Here is a 22,500-nt window from a genome sequence, read left to right on the forward strand (position 1 = left end):
TCTAACCCGTGCCGACCTCCCATGAAGCGTGGAAGCGATCATCGCCAAGAACCAGCTGCGCTTCCTCGGGTCACTTTGTATCGAAAGGAAGACTCATCCCTCCCCAAACAGACCCTGTTTGGTGAACTGGCCCATGGTTCTATTCAGTATTTTAGCCGTGACGTGAGTGCTCCCTCCTGAGATACTTCCGAGTCCTACTTTTGTGCTTTTCCGTCGGACTAAATCTGAGACGAAAACAATAACCACGAAAGTCTCATTTTACCGCTTTCCTCGCAACAACAAAGCTGCTCTGCTCTCCCAAATCTGGCTGTCCCACACGGAATACTATCGCCATTTTATTTAATTGTGTCAACTAAATCCCTCATTAATTGCAAACTACTAAACTAGATTCAACATACTAAAGCCTGCACACATTCTAAATATGCCCCCGAAATATTGTACTGAGCAAATGGACTGTTGCCACCTTCAATAATAATGATAATAATAGTCTTTATTGTGTCCACATCATATATTTTCTTTGTCATGGACACTTGTACAAAACATTAATAATTCCACTCGAGTTGGAAGCATTAGGACCCATTTTAACCCTCAATGGCTTCCCTTTCTGAAAAAATAACGTCATTGTAAAAAGATTCACGCGTTTAGGATATTCTATTTACAATGGGATGCGGACGGGAGCTGGTGCCACTTGGACCCGGACGTAACGTAGGACTACAAAATGACCCGGACGTAACGTAGGACTACAAAATGACCCGGACGTAACGTAGGACTACAAAATGACCCGGACGTAACGTAGGACTACAAAATGACCCGGACGTAACGTAGGACTACAAAATGACCCGGACGTAACGTAGGACTACAAAATGACCCGGACGTAACGTAGGACTACAAAATGACCCGGACGTAACGTAGGACTACTTAAATACTGAATAGGCTATATGGAGACCCAAGAGACGGCTGAAAGACCAGTTTAAACAGCTCCTCGATCTAGATCGGCTGTTTTCAGCAAGTGTTAAAAACACTCATTACGACGACAGCATCAAGACCCGCCAAAAAAATGCATATATTGCATATAACTGCATATAACTAACGTTTTCAAATATCATCGTCGTGGAGTAAAACAATATTTGCCTCTGAGATGAGAGTATAGGAGTAGAAATAAAAGTATTTAGGGGAGAAAGAATAATAAAACTATAGTCTGACGTCACATGGCCAGACTCATTTATTATTGCACTGGCAGAATGGTCTGCATGGATTGCCAGGCTATACTCAAGTACATATACTTAGTTACTTTTCCCTCCACCGGTCTGTGGACGACAGAACCTGCACATGTGTGTGCAGTTGTGGAAGCATTATTCATGTTTTTCTTTTTTCTTCTCTTTTCTCTTCTTGTTATGCTTTAGCTATTTAAATTTAAAATAGCAGATCTACAAGCTCGTAGCGCGCCACCGAGTGGCGCACTACGAGCTTGTAGGTCTGCTATTTTTGAAAAATCAAAGAACGACTGACATAGAAACATAGATTTTTCAGAAAACTGTCAGGATATGTAGAAGACATTTTTTTTGTAATCTGATCTCAGGTCAGAATGGGTTAAGGTCATGACAGGATTGGATTACACGACATGATTTGGTCTCGGAGGTTTCACCATTTCTGGTGACAGACACGAGTTTCCAAATGAAAACACAAGACAAACGATCTTAATTCTCGTCGGCTCACGCACCCCCTGTGCCAAGACCAGGTCTGTCTGTCTGTCTGTCTGTCTGTCTGTCTGTCTGTCTGTCTGTCTGTCTGTCTGTCTGTCTGTAAGCGAACCAACAGTGTAAGTATAATGCAATGTAAGAACCTTTTAGACATGTCAAAAATATAATAAACTATACTTTAAAAACATGGCCAGATTTTCAAACATCACATAAGAAAGGGTACTTTTTTTATACCTAATCTACAAGCTCATACTCTATATACTGTAGATCGGCTATTTTCACAATATACTGTCGATTAATAACGGATAACGTAGTGTTTATTGTGTATGATTATGGCTTAGGTGAAAATATCAAGACTATACTGTGCGTGGTGTGTACCACTCCACGTGTACCATACCTAGTACAGAATAGCCAACACACATAATGCCAACAACATTATCGCATTTTGGTGGGGAACCCCTTTTGGTGTTAGCATCATGTTATGCTTTATAGCTATTGAAAAATAGCAGATCTACAAGCTCATAGCGCGCCACCGAGTGGCGCGCTACGAGCTTGTAGGTCTGCTATTTATTTTTTTAATCGAAGAATGACTGACATAGAAACAAAGCTTTTTGAGAAAACTGTTAGGATGTATAGAAGACATTTTTAGAATCTGATCTCAGGTCAGAATGGGTTATACAATAAGCGTCCAAGTGTGTACATACTGTATAGCTACAGTATAGGTCTACAGCTGTGTTGCGTTACAGTTCCAGCTGCACCTCCAGTGTGCTGATTGAGGGCAGCTGCACAGTTAAAACGCTCAGCTTTCCCTTTAGTCCAAATCCTTCCAGTTTTCTGAAATATAACCTGACGTCGAAATTCAAAGAAATGTCTTCAAAATCACGACAGTTTTCTGAAAAACCTAATGTTTCAGTGGTTCTCAATATTCCATGTCAAGGACCCCAAAAATAGGCCACCGACTCCGAGCCCCATCTGAAAATATATGTTGTTCCAGGGACCCCCCCCCCCCCCCCCCCCCAGAAGCAAAGATTTGAGTTGAAACTTTCACTCTGTGATAATATATATTCAAAGGTTTGAGGCATGTTTTCACGATTTTTCAAAAATAGCAGACCTACAAGCTATCCCCGCCAACCTGGGGAGAACAACGGACTTGAACGTTCATGCATGAGTGTCCACATTGCTCCTTTACACCTGACGGGGGAGTTTCCCTGGTTGGACGTAGCGCATGGAAGGAACACGTTATTCCAACCAGTTCCTTTCCCCTCCATCAGGCGCCCCGGCTGGCCAGGGGGAGGCAGTTTAGAGACCAGGATTACTGCATGTTTACTACATGTGAGGGTACCTACCCTAGGGGACACGGGGAGAACATGTGAGGGTATACCTACCCTAGAGGACACGGGGAGAACATGTGAGGGTACCTACCCTATGGGGACACGGGGAGGACATGTGAGGGTACCTACCCTAGGGGACACGGGGAGAACATGTGAGGGTACCTACCCTAGGGGACACGGGGAGAACATGTGAGGGTACCTACCCTATAGGGGACACGGGGAGAACATGTGAGAGTACCTACCCTAGGGGACACGGGGAGAACATGTGAGGGTACCTACCCTAGGGGACACGGGGAGAACATGTGAGGGTACCTACCCTATAGGGGACACGGGGAGAACATGTGAGGGTACCTACCCTAGGGGACACGGGGAGAACATGTGAGGGTACCTACCCTAGGGGACACGGGGAGAACATGTGAGGGTACCTACCATAGGGGACACGGGGAGAACATGTGAGGTACCTACCCTATAGGGGACACGGGGAGAACATGTGAGGGTACCTACCCTATAGGGGACACGGGGAGAACATGTGAGGGTATACCTACCCTACGGGACACGGGGAGAACATGTGAGGGTACCTACCCTAGGGGACACGGGGAGAACATGTGAGGGTACCTACCCTATAGGGGACACGGGGAGAACATGTGAGGGTATACCTACCCTACGGGACACGGGGAGAACATGTGAGGGTACCTACCCTAGGGGACACGGGGAGAACATGTGAGGGTATCTACCCTAGGGGACACGGGGAGAACATGTGAGGGTACCTACCCTATAGGGGACACGGGGAGAACATTTGAGGGTACCTACCCTAGGGGACACGGGGAGAACATGTGAGGGTACCTACCCTAGGGGACACGGGGAGAACATATGAGGGTACCTACCCTAAAGGACACAGGGAGAACATGCAAACGACCACACAGAAAGGCCCTTGGTTGAATGCTTGATTCTGATTGGTCAATCGCCAAAGTCTGTTATGTAAGGGGTCATATCTGGCTAGGTGGTCATTGTATGGAGATAATTCACCGACAGGGAGTTCTGGAGAACCGTGAGACCCGACCGAGAAATACACATTGTAACGTTCCAGATTGTGCAATGCAAGAAAGAAAACAAAAATCATTCATCGCAATTATATAATGTGGCAATTAATCATCCACTTAAACCTGTAATGGTGACAGCCTTATATTGTAAATGATCTGCAGGTCATTAGGTTTACACATTATCTGAGTCACAACATGAGGAAGTGCCATCTTTATACATCCTTATCAGTTCACTATTCATCATTGTGATTGATGAAGACAATAATGGGTGTGTGTGTGTGTGTGTGTGTGTGTGTGGGGGGGGGGGGGGGGGGGGGGGGGGCAGGCTGAAGGTTGCACAGATGAGAGGGGAGAGACAGGAGAGACAGACCGTATAGGACAGCTGAGAGACAGACAGTGTCTAGGAGAGACAGACAGCAAGACAGCTGAGAGGGAGACAGTGAGAGGGAGACAGTGTAGGAGAGACAGACAGTTTTATTTTATATATATATATATATATATATATATATGTACACAGTAACTTCATGTTCTTTGTAATGGCCGCGCTGTAAAACGTTAACTGCAGCTCCCAACGCCGCAGGGCAAGGTCTAACTAACCCGCCACACTGCATAAAGTTATGACAGGTGAGTGAGTCAGTGTGTGTGTGTGTGTGTGTGTGTGTGTGTGTGTGTGTGTGTGCATGCGAGAGAGAGAGAGAGAGAGAGAGAGAGAGAGAGAGAGAGAGAGAGAGTTGGAACTTGGAAACCAAGACAAAGCAATAAAAAAACATTCCATTGGCCGCTATACGGCATGCAGCCCTCTATCACGCATCGAACACGGACAGCTAAGATAATAAGCTGTGAGGGGGGGGACGGGAGAGAATGTATAAGCATTATGGATCAGAGAGCAGCATCTTTACCCTTTAAGTGCTGCACTTAACCCGTTTAGGCCTGAAAAATATATGTCTTCTAAATCCTGACAGTTTTCTGAAATATACCTGCATGTTTCTATAGGCCTATAATATCACTCAATATGTCAAGGACACCAAAAATGATCTGCGAATTGGCCTCCGAGACCCCTCATCTGAAAATATGTCGTTCCAGGGACCTCCCCTATATAGAAGCAAAGATTTGAGTTAAAAACGTTTGTTCTGAAAAAATATATATTCCAAAATTTGAGGCACATTTTCCACGATTTTTCAAAAATAGCAGACCTACAAGCTCATAGCGCGCCACTCGGTGGCGCGCTCTGAGCTTGTGGATCTGCTATTTTTCAATAGCTAAAGCATAATGCTATAACACCAAAAGGGGTTCCCGACCAAAATGGGTTAATGTTGAGGAGCTATTCCAGCCTCTTATAAAACCATAATAAGTTGCCCGGGATTCCCAAGGGCTAGAGATACTATAAGGCCTGCATCACATTCCGCTGGGATTTATCGTTGTTCATTTTTTACAGAGCGTGTGTAAATGGAACCAAATGGACCCTTACACAGGTCAGAACCAAATTGACCCCAATAGAGGTCTGTATAACTCAAGAGATTGCACAGATGGAGAACCAAATTACGGGTCTGTAACTCTGAGAGTGTACAAAATACAAATGGAACAAAAATGTACCCTTATGGGTCTGTAACTATCTGAGAGCAGCATACAAATGGAACCAAATGGACCTTTATACAGGTCTGTAACTCTGAGAGTGTATACAAATGGAACAAAAATGTACCCTTATGGGTCTGTAACTATCTGAGAGCAGCATACAAATGGAACCAAATGAACCTTTACGGGTCTGTAGAGAGTGTACAAGTGGAACCAAATTTGGACCCTTACGGGTCTGTAACTCTGAGAGTGTATACAAGTCAGGTAAATAAATGCCAGAGGTTGGACAAAATGTGATTATTTTGTTTCTCAACTGATTCTGACAGGATTAGATTTTGAATTAACCCATTCTGGGCAGGAACCCGTTTTAAAGCATTATTTTATGCTTTATAGCTATTGAAAAATGGCAGATCTACAAGCTCATAGCGCTGCACCGAGTGCTTGCTGTAGGTCTGCTATTTTTGAGAAATCGTGAAAATGTGACGCAAATCTTTGAATATATATTCTTTCAGAGCGAACGTTTTTAACTTTTTTTTTTTTTTGCTTCTTGGGGAGGTCCCTGGAACAGCATGTTTTCAAATTGGGGTCGCTGGCCAAAAGCCAAATACACATAATTCTGGTGGTACTTGACAAATATTGAGCACCACTGATATAGAAACATGAGGTATTTCAGAAAACTGTCATGATTTTAATAGAAGACATTTTTTAATTTTCGACGTCAGGTCAAATTTGTTAATCCAAGATGGCCCCATTGACAGCCATGTATCATGCTAATATTTTCTACATTTAATTATGCTTCATGTATAGCATGTCACGTGTCAAACTAGGGGTTATTCAGGATTCTGGATCCATTCCAAGCATTGAACGAGAAACACTCCTTTGGCTAGAAATTGTCCATATCCGTCATCACAAATGTGATGAGGTCAGCAGCACATTTGTGATGACGGCTCTGGCCGAATTTAGCCTCAAGGAGTGTGTTTTGTGTAAAACTAATGCTTGGAATGAATTCAGAATCGTGAAAACCTCCTGGTTTGACACGTCACATGCTATACATAAAGCATGATGAAATGTAGAAGATGTTGGATTATAATAGGCTGTCAATGGGGCCATCTTGGATTATTTTACGGCAAATTTAGGGTATTTGCAATGAGCAGATTATAGGGTAGATTTTTTTTATACTGGCTAGTAGACCTAAAGTCCTGTCAGAATCAGTTGAGAAACAAAATAATCACATTTTTGTCCAAACTTGAGTGGATTATTTTTTTTCTTTATTTCCCTATCTCCAAACCCTAACTCTAACCTCAAACGGAAACCGCACGGGCGATACTTTGGAGTACTAACAGCATGTCGGACAGCATGTCCCGCAGGCTATAGTATCAATTTGGGTTGTCCTTGAGGTGGAAACGTTGGGGAACGGGCTGGCTTATAAAAAGGACCAGTGAGATGAGTAGAGAGAGAGAGAGAGAGAGAGAGAGAGAGAGAGAGATCAGACAAGACGTTGGCCTCAGAAAGATATGACACCCTTTTTTAGGGACACACATCTGGATAAGAGAGGACAGACAATGCACACGCACACACACACACACACACACACACACACACACACACACACACACACTCACACACAACGTGCGCACGCAGAGAAACATGTGACAACAATGAGGCCTGTTGGTTATTATTCGTTGTGTCAGACGTCGCAGCACAATGTCACACGTTTTCACCTGGAAAAACAGTACTACCAAGGCGCTATTTCTTTGTTTTGTTTTACCCCAGCCGTAATACATATCATTACAGACCCTATATATTTGTGGCACTTTTTAAGGATCGTATTAAAGCTGTATTAAAACACAGCTCATATAGCCTCTGATTTGGACACTGACGGTCCGCAGAGCAAAGACACAGAAGCATAGGGGTCGTGGTGACCTTGTCAGCACATAGGGAAAGGACTCAGAAGCATAGGGGTCGTGGTGACCTTGTCAGCACATAGGGAAAGGACTCAGAAGCATAGGGGTCGTGGTGACCTTGTCAGCACAGGGAAATAAGGACACAAAACCTTCCAATGTCAACCAGCCGGAATGAGAAGAGACTGACAGACATGCAGAGAGAGAGAGAGAGAGAGAGAGAGAGAGAGAGAGAGCGCATGGGATCTATACTCAGCATTTTTCTAATCGCGACGCACTGTGACATCCAGTGGTGTGAAGTAACTGAGTACATTTACTTAAGTACTGTACTTAAATACAATATTGTATTTTGCTTGACCGTTTCCAATGTCCAATACATTTATTTCGACTCCCACTATAGCCTACACTGTACATCGATCTCAGATCCAAATATTGTAGGCCTATACTTCTTTTTACTCCACTTCTAAACATTATTTGAAAATGTTTAGTTGTTACTTTATCTAGATTAATACATTAACCAGTAACCACTTCGGCCCAATTTAAACTTTGGCTGTTTGGAAATGGGTATTTGCAGTTTGTTGATCTGCAAGCTTGTTGATCTGCTATATTTTCAAAAGATTTTAATACTTTTAATACATAATGATAACTTATGATGTATATGGAACTACAATTCACGTTAAATATAGCTTAAATAACTGTTCTAAGTTGTCTCTCAGTTGAGCAAACATGTCATGACTTAGCAGGCTATAGGAATCTCAGAATAGCCAGTATGGCCACTAACTATAGTGACCACAAACAAACCAGCCTACCTGGTTTGTTGGACATGCACCTATACTTTGTATTCTACACTATGACAATAAAATGGACTTGGAATATATAGGAAATATACTTCACTTATACATAATCACATTCTGCACGCATATTTTGATGCCAATACTTTTCTACTTTTACTCAAGTACATTTTGAATTCTGGACTTATTGCTCGTACCAGAGTATTCTATACTACATTGCAGTAATTGATACTTTTACTTATAAGTAACAACATTGAGAACTTTCTCCACCACTGGTGACATCACTGACATAACATCACATGTAAGGACACACATTTAGCCTTATATGCAAAGACAGAGAGAGAGAGAGAGAGAGAGAGAGAGAGAGAGAGAGAGAGAGGGTGTGATAGTTTGAGGTCAAGAGAGTTAAACGTGTGTACTTTAAGTTTTCATGATGTGTCAGTCAACTCATTCACTGGTGAGTGACTAATATATCCACAGCTATATATTCTTCATGAGTCAGGAATTCATTATTTGCGCAAAAGAGAAAAACACGTATAGGCTATATCTCCCATCCAACAATGGCAATAAGGACAAGAATACAAGTTTGTCATTTTAGTCAAATCAAATAATTCCAATAAACTAATTTGTTTAGATATCATATAAATCTATCTGAGCATAAACCCAGTGATTTTTTAACATTAAATCATTAAAAAAAAAGTTTGAATGACATGATGCTGCAATTAACACACAATAGGCTACAGCTGACACAATGACATTTATAGGTGACATAAAAAGTGCACTTACTGAAGCGATTCATTTTGCCTGCTCTCTGCGACCAAATCCACTCAAAAAAGGGAAAAAAATAAAAATAAAAGAAGAACAATAGAAAAGAAAAGAGAACAGCACAGCACAGCACAACTAAACAGGAACAGATGATGTGATGAATACGGGGCTCCGCAAACTGCAGTCCGGTCAGTCAGACTCACAGACAGCTCTGTCTGCTCCGCTGCGCACCAAGGAAGTGACTGACTGACTGACGGCAGTCCGCCGCTGGAAGCCTACCTTTATGTGCACCCAGCTGCGTGCCGCTGTTACACACACATTGGTGACCCGTGGAATAGTTTGAGTCCCAGGGGTCGCTGTTCCCCCGCTGTTACCTCGCTGCCTTGATTCTCTGAATTCTCATACAAAATATATTTGTTTTGATTGATTGAATACTTTTTTTTCATTTTTTTCTTTTTTTACCAGTTTGCACTTTCAGTTGATAAAAGGGAAACACAAAAAGCCCCTATTATATTAAGGGGAAAGATTGACATATTTTGCGTAATGTAATTAATATGACATAAATGTAGGTTCTATGATTATGAAGTAACAGTGAGTGTAGTGGATGAAAAAGTTATTTACAGGGGTGACCTGTTTGTCTTTGAAATGTGAAAGTATCTAAACAAATAAAATCACACTCGTGTGAAGTGATGAGGGGCGCTTTACCAACCCTTATCATCTTACACCATCAAGCTCAAGCTATGAGCTTGTAGATCTGCTATTTTTGGAAAAATCGTAAAAATGTGCCTCAAATCTTTCCGAAAATGTTCATGTTTTTTTTTTTTTTTTCGACGTCTGGCCTGAATGGGTTAATGTTTGTCTAGACAAGACGAACATTAAACAAACCACACACAGACCGACAGACAGACAGGGTTCTGGAATTCATGGATACATAAAATAAATCTTGATTACCCGGTAAGTCAACTGAAGATATCATGAAGCCATGTTGAACTCTGTTAGGATGATATACTGTATGTCCACACACACACACACACACACACACACGCACACGCACACGCACGCGCACGCACACGCGCACACACACACACACACACACGCACACACACACACACACACACACACACACACACACACACACACGCACACGCACACGCACACGCGCACACACACACACTCACACACACACACGACTATACGAGCATGTTATCAACACATCAGCAGCTGTGTGCGGCGCGGGTCAAATGGCAGGCTGTCACTTTCTATGAAACAACAAGCATGACTAATAGTTTGACATTCCTCACACCAGCACAGCACACATGTGTGAATACACACTCTAAAACCTATTCACTTCTTATTAACTGTGGCTTCAAAACGCTGGTAAACATACGCTGGCTTGACATATATATATAGCGCCGCTAATGATGAAATAACGTTACGCACACATGTTGACACACGCACGGCCGCACACACACACGCACGTGCGCCCACACGCACGCACGCACAAACACAAACACAGATAGCCTTTCAGCGCAATATTATTGTATAATAGACCTGTACGTGGCGGTCGCAGTCCGCCAACCGGCCTATACTTGGGAACGATGCAAGTTGGGAACCTAATGATATGCGTTGTCATAGCATCCGTTTAAACTGTCAACCGGTGTCCCACATGCATGGAGATCTGTGTATGTGCCTGGCTGTGTGCCTATACAGTGCCTGAAGACTGCTAAACTGACTGTGAAAAGTGAACTTGGCAATCAATTCGGCCCACTGGCAGAGCCTGATTGGTTGAGCCTCAATTGGCTGAGGCAGAGGCTGTAAACATTAGGCCCACTGGCAGAGCCTGGCCCAGGTGAAAGGACTTGGCCTCATTATAGGCCCACTGGCAGAGCCTGGCCCAGGTGAAAGGACTCGGCCTCATTAGGCCCACTGGCAGAGCCTGGCCCAGGTGAAAGGAGTTGGCCTCATGAGGCCCACTGGCAGAGCCTGGCCAGAGGCTAGCCATTTGTGGTGGTGTGTGTTCTGACTCCATACCGGGCCCTGCACTCCCTGCGGGGGTGTGGATCACGTGTGTCGAACGTGAAGTCTGTGGGTCAAACGGTTCTCGAGTCACGTGCATTACACACACACATGCACGCAGACAGACACGTATACGTGGCGCATTTATAGTAGGATTTGAACTAAATACAAGCTAAATGTTTTAGCCCCCCCCCCCATCTCCACAGCGGTTTTTCTCTTGGTACATTCTTGTGACCCGTTTAATAGTAATAGTCTACATTATATATATATATATGCACAGCAGCCATATTGAAAAGACATTAGACCCGGCCCTCACTTCCTGCACAGGTGTTATCAATTGTACTAATTAGGGCTCTGTTCCATTTACCGTAGTCAGAGTGTAAGAGTAGGAGAGTGTAGCGACACGCTTTGATCTCGCCGCAAAGCGGGGTGCCCTATGGGCTATAGTTCCAAACATTGGAACTATCCCATTGAGACAAAGCGGGGTGCTATGGGCTATAGTTCCAAACATTGGAACTATCCCATTGAGACAAAGCGGGGTGCCCTATGGGCTATAATTCCAAACATTGGAACTATCCCATTGAGACAAAGCGGGGTGCCCTATGGGCTATAGCTCCAAACATTGGAACTATCCCATTGAGACAAAGCGGGGTGCCCTATGGGCTATAGTTCCAAACATTGGAACTATCCCATTGAGACAAAGCGGGGTGCCCTATGGTCTATAGCTCCAAACATTGGAACTATCCCATTGAGACAAAGCGGGGTGCCCTATGGGCTATAGCTCCAAACATTGGAACTATCCCATTGAGACAAAGTGGGGTGCTATGGGCTATAGTTCCAAACATTGGAACTATCCCATTGAGACAAAGCGGGTGCCTTGTTATGGGCTATAGTTCCAAACATTGCTCCTATGGCTGGAACTATCCCATTGAGATAGAATGAGCACTTCCGCATTCCATTGTTACAACGGGAGTCAACGCTGTAGTGTCGCCACTCTCTTACTATATTACTCTGCATTTGGTGTACCACGGTGGTTTTCTAACGTTTCTATTATTATCATAATTATATAGTCAAGGAGCCCCATGACTCTGAGAGTGTACACATAATGGAACCATTTGGTTCACTTGTACAGCCTCAGAGTAAACAGACACATAAGGGGCGTAAATAAAGCACAAGTGTTTCCAGCGAGCCAGCATGGACACTATAATCAGCACCCTAACTCTGTTTGACCACAACAATGGATGGAACAGACAACCTTAATAGAGCGCCGCAGTCCCCCTTTCATGACGACGCCAGGCCCAGGAAATGCATTTTTCCCATATAGACATTTCAAAAAGTATTTATTTATTTAAAGCCTTTTAAGCGTCGTACGAAGCCAACTCGAGTCGTGACAAATCATGACAACACACACAATATTTTGGACCAAACAAATAATTACAAAAAAGTGCTTTTTTTTCTACTTTCTATAATTCTTTGTTTGGCCCAAAACATTGTGTTTATATTGTCATGATTTGTCACGACAAGAGTTGGCTTTGTCCGCAGCGTATAAACGTCTTTAAATAAATAATTTCTGAAAAGTCTATGAGGAAGCTGAACAGGGATTTATTTTCCGGGTCTCTCGAGGGGACACACAAACACACGCACACAGGCACACAGGCATACACACGCTCACCTTTGAAATCTAAATCCCAGCCCTGTGAAGCAAAAAGGGACCAAAACAAAAGGAACCACAACATGAGCGGAAGCGCGGTGACCTTCAAAGGGGGTCGACAGAATGCTGTGTAATGCGGTGACCTTTACAGGGGGTCAACAGAATGCTGTGTAATGCGGTGACCTTTACAGGGGGTCAACAGAATGCTGTGTAATGCGGTGACCTTTACAGGGGGTCAACAGAATGCTGTGTAATGCACGCTGGTGGAAAAAGTAGGCTATACTCAAAGGAACATTCCCATGCGTTGACGATGACGCGACGGCCACTGGGGAGCTTCGGTGTATAGGGGTCTCTCTAGACTCTCGAGAACTCCCGAGGGCGTATATACGGGTCCATTTGGTTTCACGTTGTAATCACGATCATGATTGGAGGAAGGCCCCTCTCCTCCTGATTGGATGAAGGCTGACTAACCCTAGCCAAAAACGAAAACTAATGTTTTTTTAACTGGGGACAGGGTTAGGGTTAGCACACTCTATATTACGGAGGATTATATATAAAAAAATAATATATATATATATATATAGATATTTGAATTAAGTGAAATCACTGAATATACCTTTAACTATACAGTAATATCCTGAGTGTTCATTTCATTTCTCAGAGAGTAAAAATGGAACCAAATGAAAGGACTGGTTAAGAGTCCATAGACATTCTGTCAGAGTGGAACCAAATGGAGGGACTGGTTAAGAGTCCATAGACATTCTGTCAGAGTGGAACCAAATGAATTGACTGTTTAAGAGTCCATAGAACATTCTGTCAGAGTGACAGATGGATCTGTTCGTATGAGAGCTTTAGTTAGGCTATAGTTATACTCTGTAGGTTTAGATTATCATCCCCCAAACAAAACCTATACATGTGTCTCGACAATAGCTGATCTACAAACTCACTACACCCCGTCACAGCCTTGTGACCTTGTCAGTGTGTGTGTGTGTGTGTGTGTGTGTGTGTGTGTGTGTGTGTGTGTGTGTGTGTGTGTAACATTCATGTTTGAATCAACACTTCCTTCGATGTTCATCATGGCTGAGATTCAGTTGTTTCACAATAATGTACAAGCTAGACAGCCGGGTCCTGTTACACTGCTCCACACGCTGCTGTTTGTGTGTGTGTGTGTGTGTGTGTGTGTGTGTGTGTGTGTGTGTGTGTGTGTGTGTGTGTGTGTGTGTGTGTGTGTGTGTGTGTGTGTGTGTGTGTGTGCCTGCGTGTGTGACTGTGTTACTAACACACAGGACCATAAGGTCCCCACAATTTAGAGATAGATAGATAGATAGATAGATAGATAGATAGATAGATAGATAGATAGATAGATAGATAGATAGATAGATAGATAGATAGATAGATAGATAGATAGATAGATAGATAGATAGATAGATTTTGGCGTCATTAGAAAGAAGAAAAGAAAGTCAGGAGACAACACTATTTGTTTTGTTTTTCGTCTTATAAATTATTTGATCGGCCCAAAACATTGTGTTCATTGTCATGATTTGTCACGATCCGAGTTGGCTTTGTCCGCGGCGTAACCGTCTTTAAATAAATTAAATAAGAAGTGCCTATGGGAGAATGCATTGGGTTTTCATGTCCTGGGCCACTCGTTTTTCTGAAAGGGGGAGGGACTGCGGCGCTCTATAAGTATAACTAAATGCATTTTAAATTAAATACAAATGTTACTTTTCAGAAAGCAGTGTTTTGACACTCAGTATAGACCTTCCCGCATAACTTACAGTGTAGAAGTGGTCCGCACACTTCCCGCGTAACTTCCCTCTATATCTTGATAGCAGTAAAAACTGGTAGCCTAAATGGAACAAAATGGACCCCTACGTATGTGTCTGTAGCCATTTTGGGTCCATTTGTGCACCCTGTATTTGTACCCTTGTATTTTACAAGCCCAAAGCCCCAAAGGCCCAAACATCACACCCCTGTGAAGTGAGGGGCACTCGTAACATTATACATCTCATGTGAACTGAATTGATGTGATTGGTTAGCCGATTTGCTCGTCTACATATGACGTACATTTTCCCTTTTATTGTTAATGGCATTTTACATCAAATTTACATCATATTTGACGGACATAATGACCTAATTTCTCCTTTCAGTGTCGATGGCAAATATGAGACGTGTGGGGACAAAAGCTGTATATAGGAGGGGCTAGCGGCGGCGCCCCTACAAAAAAAAGACTATCAAATGGGAGTCTGTGGCCTTATCAAACTGGTCATCCTTAAAGTGATTAAGGTTGAGAATCACGGAATTAAACTGGAATCTGCACTGTGAAATCTTCAGTGCACATTTTAACTCAAACACTCTCCGAGTCCATATGGACAGCTGGTCGCATCATGCACAGTCCCATTCTTGGAATGGCAGTCTCTGTTGCGGTTTCTGTAGGCGTGCTTCGGTGCCTGCCTTCGCGGGAGACGAGGACTTAAGTTAAGGTCCTCCTTTTCTCACTCTTCTGGAGGATGGCCTGCCTTGACGGCATGCAAGTCCTCATTTGTAGCGGTCTCGTTGTGGTCTGCATCTAGTTTGGCTGGCCTTTACCTCCACGCAGATCATCCGCAGACCAACCTTGAAGCGAAGGAAAGGTAAGGCCTTCCAAATTCCACTATAGAAGTTAAATTAAATGTAAAAAGAAAAAAATGAGGGGCGCTCTTATCATCATACATCACAGTCCGTTCTCACTCAGCCAATCAAATCATCGCTATGGGGGTACACATACACACAAAGCTGCAGGCATAGGAGCGCCTCAAAAAAATAATATAAAAAACATAATTTTGGAGAAGAACAAAAAGAAAGAATATGTGTGGCGGTTCTAAAGGGACCTGCTGGGAACATGAACAGGGAATGTGTGGCGCTGATCGGTCTAGAGGTTTGAAAGACTATATCTCTGGACTGAACACAGTCCGACAGACCGACGTAGCTCGCCTCCATGCTTGCTTGCGTATACGTTCCCACCCGATGCCGTGCGCATCCGTAACGTCCTCAGATTAGGACTTATTAAGTCTGAGTTGCACTGGTCAGACAACTGGGCGTCAAGAGCGACTTCAAGGCCCTCAGGAGTGTCAACATCCACCGGAACACGCTGGACGTGAGCAATCGCTGCACGTTAGTCTTGCCTTCGCCGCCGTTGGTCAAGGCCGCCAGCTCCCACCTGACGTCGTGCGGGAGTCCGGACTGGCTCAGACCGTGCTGGATGACCGCCAGCTTGGACAAGGTCTTCAGACTAGGACTTAAGTCTAATATGTACAGGTCAGACACTTGGATGGACGAATGCATGCTCGTGTATCCTCCTCCGAAGAGGATGGTGCAGTCCCCCACCATGTTGCAACACATGCTAAACATCGGACACGGGCCTTTGCCCCTGGGCTCGACCTTCTTCCAGGAGATGGCGTCCGGATTGAATCTCCACAGGTCGTTGAAGGTCCGGCCGTTGCGGTAGCCGCCGAATATATACAGCTCCCCGTTGTAGGCAAAGGCCGAATGACACTCGCGCCGTTCGGGAAGAAGCTGAGCGGAAGGCGCGCTCAGCCAGCGGTCGGTCTCCGTGTCAAACACGCTGATGCTGTTGTAGTAGTCGAACTGAATCCCCCGGCCCCCGAAGACAAACATCCTCGTCCCGATGACGGTGGACGAGTGAAACAAGGAAACGGGCGCCGGGGTGCCTCCGGTGTTGATCAGAGACCAGACCATCGTGGCGGTGTTCAGCTTGCAGATGTCATTCGTGAAGAACCCCACGCTGGCGTTGAGCCCTCCGAAGATGTACATGGCCGTCTCCAGGACGAAGGCCGAGTGGTTGCTCCTCGCCTCGGGGACGGCCCCGGACGTCTCGGGCCTGAACCACCCGTGGGCGTCGATGTCGAAGCCGTACAGCGCGTCCAGATACAGCCCTTCCCAGTAGCCCCCGAAGATGTAGATGACGGCTTCTATCAGCACGGCCGTTTGGCCCCAGCTCATGGAGGGAGCCTCCAGGTGGTGGTGTTCCCCGCTTCGAGTCGCCTCCTCCCCCCCCGGGGGGTGCAACTTCGCCCAGCGCAACGACACCGTGTTGAAGACATGCACGCCCACCCGATCCCTGTGGGACTTGTCGTACTCTCCAAAGGTGTACAGCTTGTGGTCCAGCGCCACGGCAGCATGGTAGTACCTCTTTGATCCTCTCTTCCGGTACAGCGTCCAGTGCATCATGTCGCGGAACGGAACGGGACCCGAGAGAGGCTACGCTATACCTCTGTAGACATAATGGAGCGCTGTTGTGCGGCACAGCCGCTTTTACAGTATTATGGATACAAACGCCACAAACGTCCGGCAAAGCTCGGCCCATCCGCTCGACTTAGCAACCGCAACCTAGGCCGGCTTCAGAAATGCCCGATGCAACGCAGCGGGCCCGATATGTTCACATTAAATGCCTACCAAATAAGGAGTTAGCATCCGAGACATCAGCGTTCATGTCACCAATAACATAGATACAGGTAGAGGGATTGTCCTGAATAATAAAATACATAATAAATGCCATGCTGCTGAGATACTCATCCTCATTATTATAGCATTCATATTTAAAATCATTAACTTTTTGTCACTACAACACATCTCTATCCCAATAGCCCAGTCAACTCCCAGTCTAATGACGTTAATCAACTGGTCACATTGTTTATTCCCCAAAGTGGCCACTCCCCCTGGGATCCTCCCTCGAACCACTTTAGAGCACAGGTCGGTGGTGGATTCCCCCACCCCGTTGAAAGTCCTTATATGGATCGAGTTTAGACATGGATGTCTCCTGGACATCCATCCAGCAGTTTGTCCACAACAACACGACTACACGATTCATCAGCTTCACTGAGGTCAACACGCAGCCCTCGCGCATTGTAGGATACAACACTGATGTTCATGTTCATAGAGCGAATCGTGTCACACTGTCACGTTTCCGGGGTGGGGTGGGGGGGGGGGGGGGGGGATTACGTTGACCATATTAGGAGATCGACAGTCATCAGCTTCCTTGATTGGCCAACCCAACGGACCGGCTGTGTGGATTGGCCAAACTTTGCAGGCGATTTTGTGCCACTGAACCAATAAAATGTGATAACACTCTGAGGTCTTTATTGTTTCTCAGAGTTTGTCTGTTTATAAAATCCAAGGTGATTTACAGTCTGAGAATTTTTTTGTCTGACTGGAAGACAGAGACTCTCTTATCCTGTTGTTTCAGTGCAGCACAAGGTGTACACCTTTTGGGTGGCGCTGTGATGACGATACGGCTCAGATTTGTGTGTATGTTTTCAACACAGTGTCTTTATGCTGGAGGAAGTTGCCCCCGGTGACACCAGGAAGAGGAGAACGCCACCGCGAGGTTCCATTCTGCTCGAGGTACCACTCAGCTGTTGTGATTGAAGATGCCATCTACCTCTGGGGAGGTATTCAGTGCCAGGCATACTCAGATGGGTATTGCAACGTGCTTTTTGCATTCGATGTGGACACCCACGGATGGTTTAAACCCAGGGTTTTCTGGGTCTGTTCCAGAGGGGAGGGTCGGCTACTCTGCCTGTGTCCTCCTGGGGAAGGTCATATTTATCTATGGAGGAGAAACCCAGCTGACTGGATGGACTAATGACACCTACAAGTTGGACACCGCAGCATAATGGTCTGGTCTGTAATTAACCCCAGAGTAACTCAGCCACATGCTTTACAACAGGGGTGGGCAACTGGCGGCCCCGGGGGCCACATGCGGCCCCCACCTTCACTTAATGTGGCCCTCAGGTTAATGTCAGAATACTGATATAATGTTGGTTTCAGCTGTTTACAATTCCACAACATGCAAACATGACCCGCTTTAATTACTTCAGTCTGAATTAGTAGCTCAATGCTCAACACGCGTATAATTAAAGGCATTTGAAATGACATAAAAATGAAAATTTTCAGGATTCCAATTCAAAAATAGCAAAAACAGCAGATCGTTTTGAGCTTGTAGATCAGCTATTTTTGCTACGACAGTAATATTTAGCCCTAGGTAGGGAGTGAGTGTGGAAATATAGTGGCCCTCTCCATCGTCAAAGTTGCCCACCCCTGCTTTACAAGGTCACTCTGCCACATCCATCGGGACAAAGATGTTTGTATTTGGAGGCGTTGGTCAGTACTACAACACCATCAGAGGGTTTGACACAGAGACCACATATTGACACCAATTAGCCCCACGGAACACCATTTGAAAACATGCCAGGGACCCCCAAAAGAGAAGAGTTTTCTGCAACAGTGATTTTCAACCATTTTCATTTCAAGGACCCCCCGGGTTGACCGGACCCCCATTTAATGGAATTTTATCTCTGGGACCCCCAGTTTTATATTGTATAAAATCAAAGTTAATTTAACTCTGAGGGACTCATACGGACCCTGACGGGTCCATTTGGTTCCATTTGGTTCCATTTGTACACTCTCTGAGTTACAGACCCATGAGGGTCCATTTGGTTACAAACTATCATTTAGCTGCAACTCCCTCGAGGACCCCTGGGGGTCCCCGGACCCCAGTTTGGGAACCACTGCGGAATAGGGCTTAAGTGGTTGACCTCCATGTTACACAATGACTCAGCAACAATACCGTTTTACCACTTATCACATGACAGTTGTATTATACATAGCTTTGCAGTTGTAAGCACAAATCTATTCATATTTGCCTATTGTGGTTCTTTCGGTTTCAACTACGGTTTGAACTACCTCTTTCCTTTCAAATGAAACTCATACACCAAGAAGCACAGAAGTGTTATTGTTTGACGACTATAACCATGAAACCAAAATGGACCCATAAGGGTCCATTTTGGTTTCATTTTACGTTCTCAAGGGTTAAAGATCTACAGTATAAGGGGTCCATTTTGTTACCAAATCTCCATCATCATGGGGACCACCTGGAACCCCCTCAAGGACCACTGGGGGCCCCCCGACCACAGGGTGAAAACCACTGAGCTATATGGCTTAGTTGCAACTATAGGGGAGTTATGAAGGGAGATATATAGAAAGTGAGTGCGTGTGTGCGTGCGTGCGTGCGTGCGTGCGTGCGTGCATGCTTGCATGCATGCATGAGTGTGATAAATGAGAGAGAAATTGAGAGGCAGGGGTTAACCCATTCTGACCTGAGATCAGATTCATACGAGGTTTCGACTGGTCACACACTGGTCTGATTAACCCATTCTGACCTGAGATCAGATTCTAAAAAATGTCAGTCGTTCTTCGATTTTTCAAAAATAGCAGACCTACAAGCTCGTATCGCGCCACTCGGTGGCGCGATATGAGCTTGTAGATCTGCTATTTTTCAATAGGTAAAGCATAACATGATGCTAACACCAAAATGGGTGCCCGGTCAGAATGGGTTAAAGAATGTGCAGATAAGAGTGATAAACAGCAGATCTAGGGTCTAGTCAGATCTAGTCTACTGTACTAATGTACAGTAGACTATACATTCTCTCACGAGGAGTACATTTTACGCCACTATACAAGCATTTGAAGACTTTAAAGTTATACGACGTCAATATCTTATTGCAAAGAAGCCCCTGCAATTTTTTTACTTTGCGCTTTCAAAATGTAGCCGATCTACAAGGTCACAATGCATCGCAATGCGCAATTAAGAGGGTCCAACCTTGTTCAATTCATCTACATTTAGAGACGTATACAAATATACACTTCTATTTAGCCAAAGAACAGAACAGGAATTCATCATAAAGGAGGTAAAAAGGGAAACGAAACATTTTACAGTGAGGGGGAAATCATTCCATTTAGTTTTGTTTCCTGGTATAGCTCACTATCATTGGTCAATAAGAACAAACTCCATAAAATCATCAGCGTGTCCAGCATAATATCCGGGGTACGATTTGAGAGTATATGACTTCAATGTATGAGACCGTGTTATACTCGGGAAGGGGAAAGCTATTACTAGGGACAACACACACACCCGTTACACAGCCAATACCATCTTATACCATCAGGGCGACGGTACATGGTACCTTCTCTGCAGGCTATAGACTACTTATGGTAACTTTATGAACTAGTACTATAGTCATTAAACTACTAATGTATACTTAAAGCGGGTCATGTTTGCAGTTTGCGTTGGAACGTGAACATCTGAAATCAATAATACACTGACACCTCAACGCGTATTCAGGGTGGAGTCACCACCCCCAGGGTAAGTTGTGATTTGCTCTCGTTCACTGCAATGCAATTTGCGGCATTTCCAAAACAATATTGCGCAGAGTAGCGCTTATCAAACGTATTTCCAATGCCATACGTTGAAAGATCTGTTGGACCCGTGGACAAGGCACGCTATACCTCCGAAAGTTAGATATTATCGGCATAGACGTTTGTCCGTATGTGATTAAGGATTGGAAAAAGTTGCGTTGGCAGCCGTAGAAAATTCTGCCCGGGGTAAAAAACCGGATGTGACGTTTTTGGGCGTTCCTGTCTTGCTCCGTGTCAGTGTGTATATCAGTAGGCCTATTCCCATATCATTATCTGCGTCAAGTGAAGATGTGTGGCGCCGTAGGCTATACCATGGGGGTTCTCAACGTTTATGGAAATGCTTTGGCAATGTCTCGGGACCCCCGCCCTGCCCCCTCCCGACCCCCAATATAAATTGACTGCTACAATAACCTTAATAATAGAGACAATCTAATACACCATAAATAAATGCTGATATCCAGATATAATCATTAGGGAAGGTGTATGCATGATGTACTATGTATGTACTATATGTAAACTCTTCATTTCCACCTTACAGCCATTAAAAAAAAATCACACTCGTGTGAACTGAGTGGTGCAAATCCCCTCTCCCCCCCTCCCCCTCATCCTCTCCTCTCCCCCCCCCCCTTCCTCTCCTCTCTCTCTCTCTCTCTCTCTCTCTCTCTCTCTCTCTCTCTCTCTCTCTCTCTCTCTCTCTCTCTCTCTCTCTCTCTTTAGCAGTCAACAGTGCAGCACTAATACTATCTCTCTCTCTCTCTGTTTCTGGCACAACAGCGCCCCCTACTGGTACTCATTATACTGGCGCTCATTAACGTCACATAAAGGAAATGTACTATGTTTACCCAGGGTAACTGGACTAAGCTCAAGAACTTAGGTGAACAACACATTGCTGTTCCTTGGAGTGGTTTGCACCACTCCAAAAAAAAGTGCAAAGTATAGGCCAGCTGCCATATATACACTGCCTGCGTGCCAGGCTGATTTGAATTGAAAACCCCCTGGTGTACAATCATTCATTGCCCCCCTGCCACGGCCCGGTCTCTCTGTCTTTCGTAAAATAATCGGATCTCGGCCCAAACTCTCACGGGTCGACCACCCGGGGTCGGCTGCTGTCATTTGGTCGGAACCGGTGCCCTTATTTGTGAATGAAGCTGAGCGCTGACAATGACAGGCCAGCTATGTGTGTGTGTGTGTGTGTGTGTGTGTGTGTGTGTGTGGCCTTGTAGGCTATAGCATCAATGACCCTATTTAAACCATGACTGAATAAAACTGTCATCGACACATGCGTGTGCATGCACACACACGTGGACGCACGCACGCATACAGTTCACGCACACACGAACACACGAACACACACACACACACACAGACACACACGCGATGTGTGTGTCAGGGGAGCCCGGGAGCGGATGGACGTCAGGACTGTTCCGGAAGCTTGGCCGGGATCCAAAGGAGAGCTGGAGAGCTGGGCAGAGCCGCT

At 44.9% G+C, this 22,500-nt stretch overlaps 2 protein-coding genes across 3 annotated transcripts in view; both read right to left on the reverse strand.

Moving 5' to 3' along the window:
- The window catches only part of exoc3l2b (exocyst complex component 3-like 2b), a 102,068-nt gene that overhangs the window by 72,943 nt on the left and 6,625 nt on the right, over positions 1 to 22,500 (reverse strand). The window contains exon 1 of one of the 2 annotated variants that reach the window (XM_080772408.1): positions 9,122 to 9,334. The exons of the other annotated variant lie outside the window; for it this stretch is intronic. The gene's annotated coding sequence lies outside the window, so the exon portion shown is untranslated. Of the gene's footprint in view, positions 1 to 9,121; positions 9,335 to 22,500 lie in introns of those variants that run through there. 2 annotated transcript variants of the gene reach the window in all.
- On the reverse strand, positions 15,813 to 16,997 carry LOC308321896 (kelch domain-containing protein 3-like; the record flags this gene model as incomplete). The annotated part of the gene is made up of 1 exon (XM_080772991.1): positions 15,813 to 16,997. One exon carries the CDS (start codon positions 16,995 to 16,997, stop codon positions 15,813 to 15,815), a length of 1,185 nt encoding a protein of 394 aa, XP_080629117.1.

Source organism: Protomyctophum bolini (genome assembly GCF_963924005.1).
Source record: "Protomyctophum bolini genome assembly, chromosome: 9".
Taxonomy (NCBI): Eukaryota; Metazoa; Chordata; class Actinopteri; order Myctophiformes; family Myctophidae; genus Protomyctophum; species Protomyctophum bolini.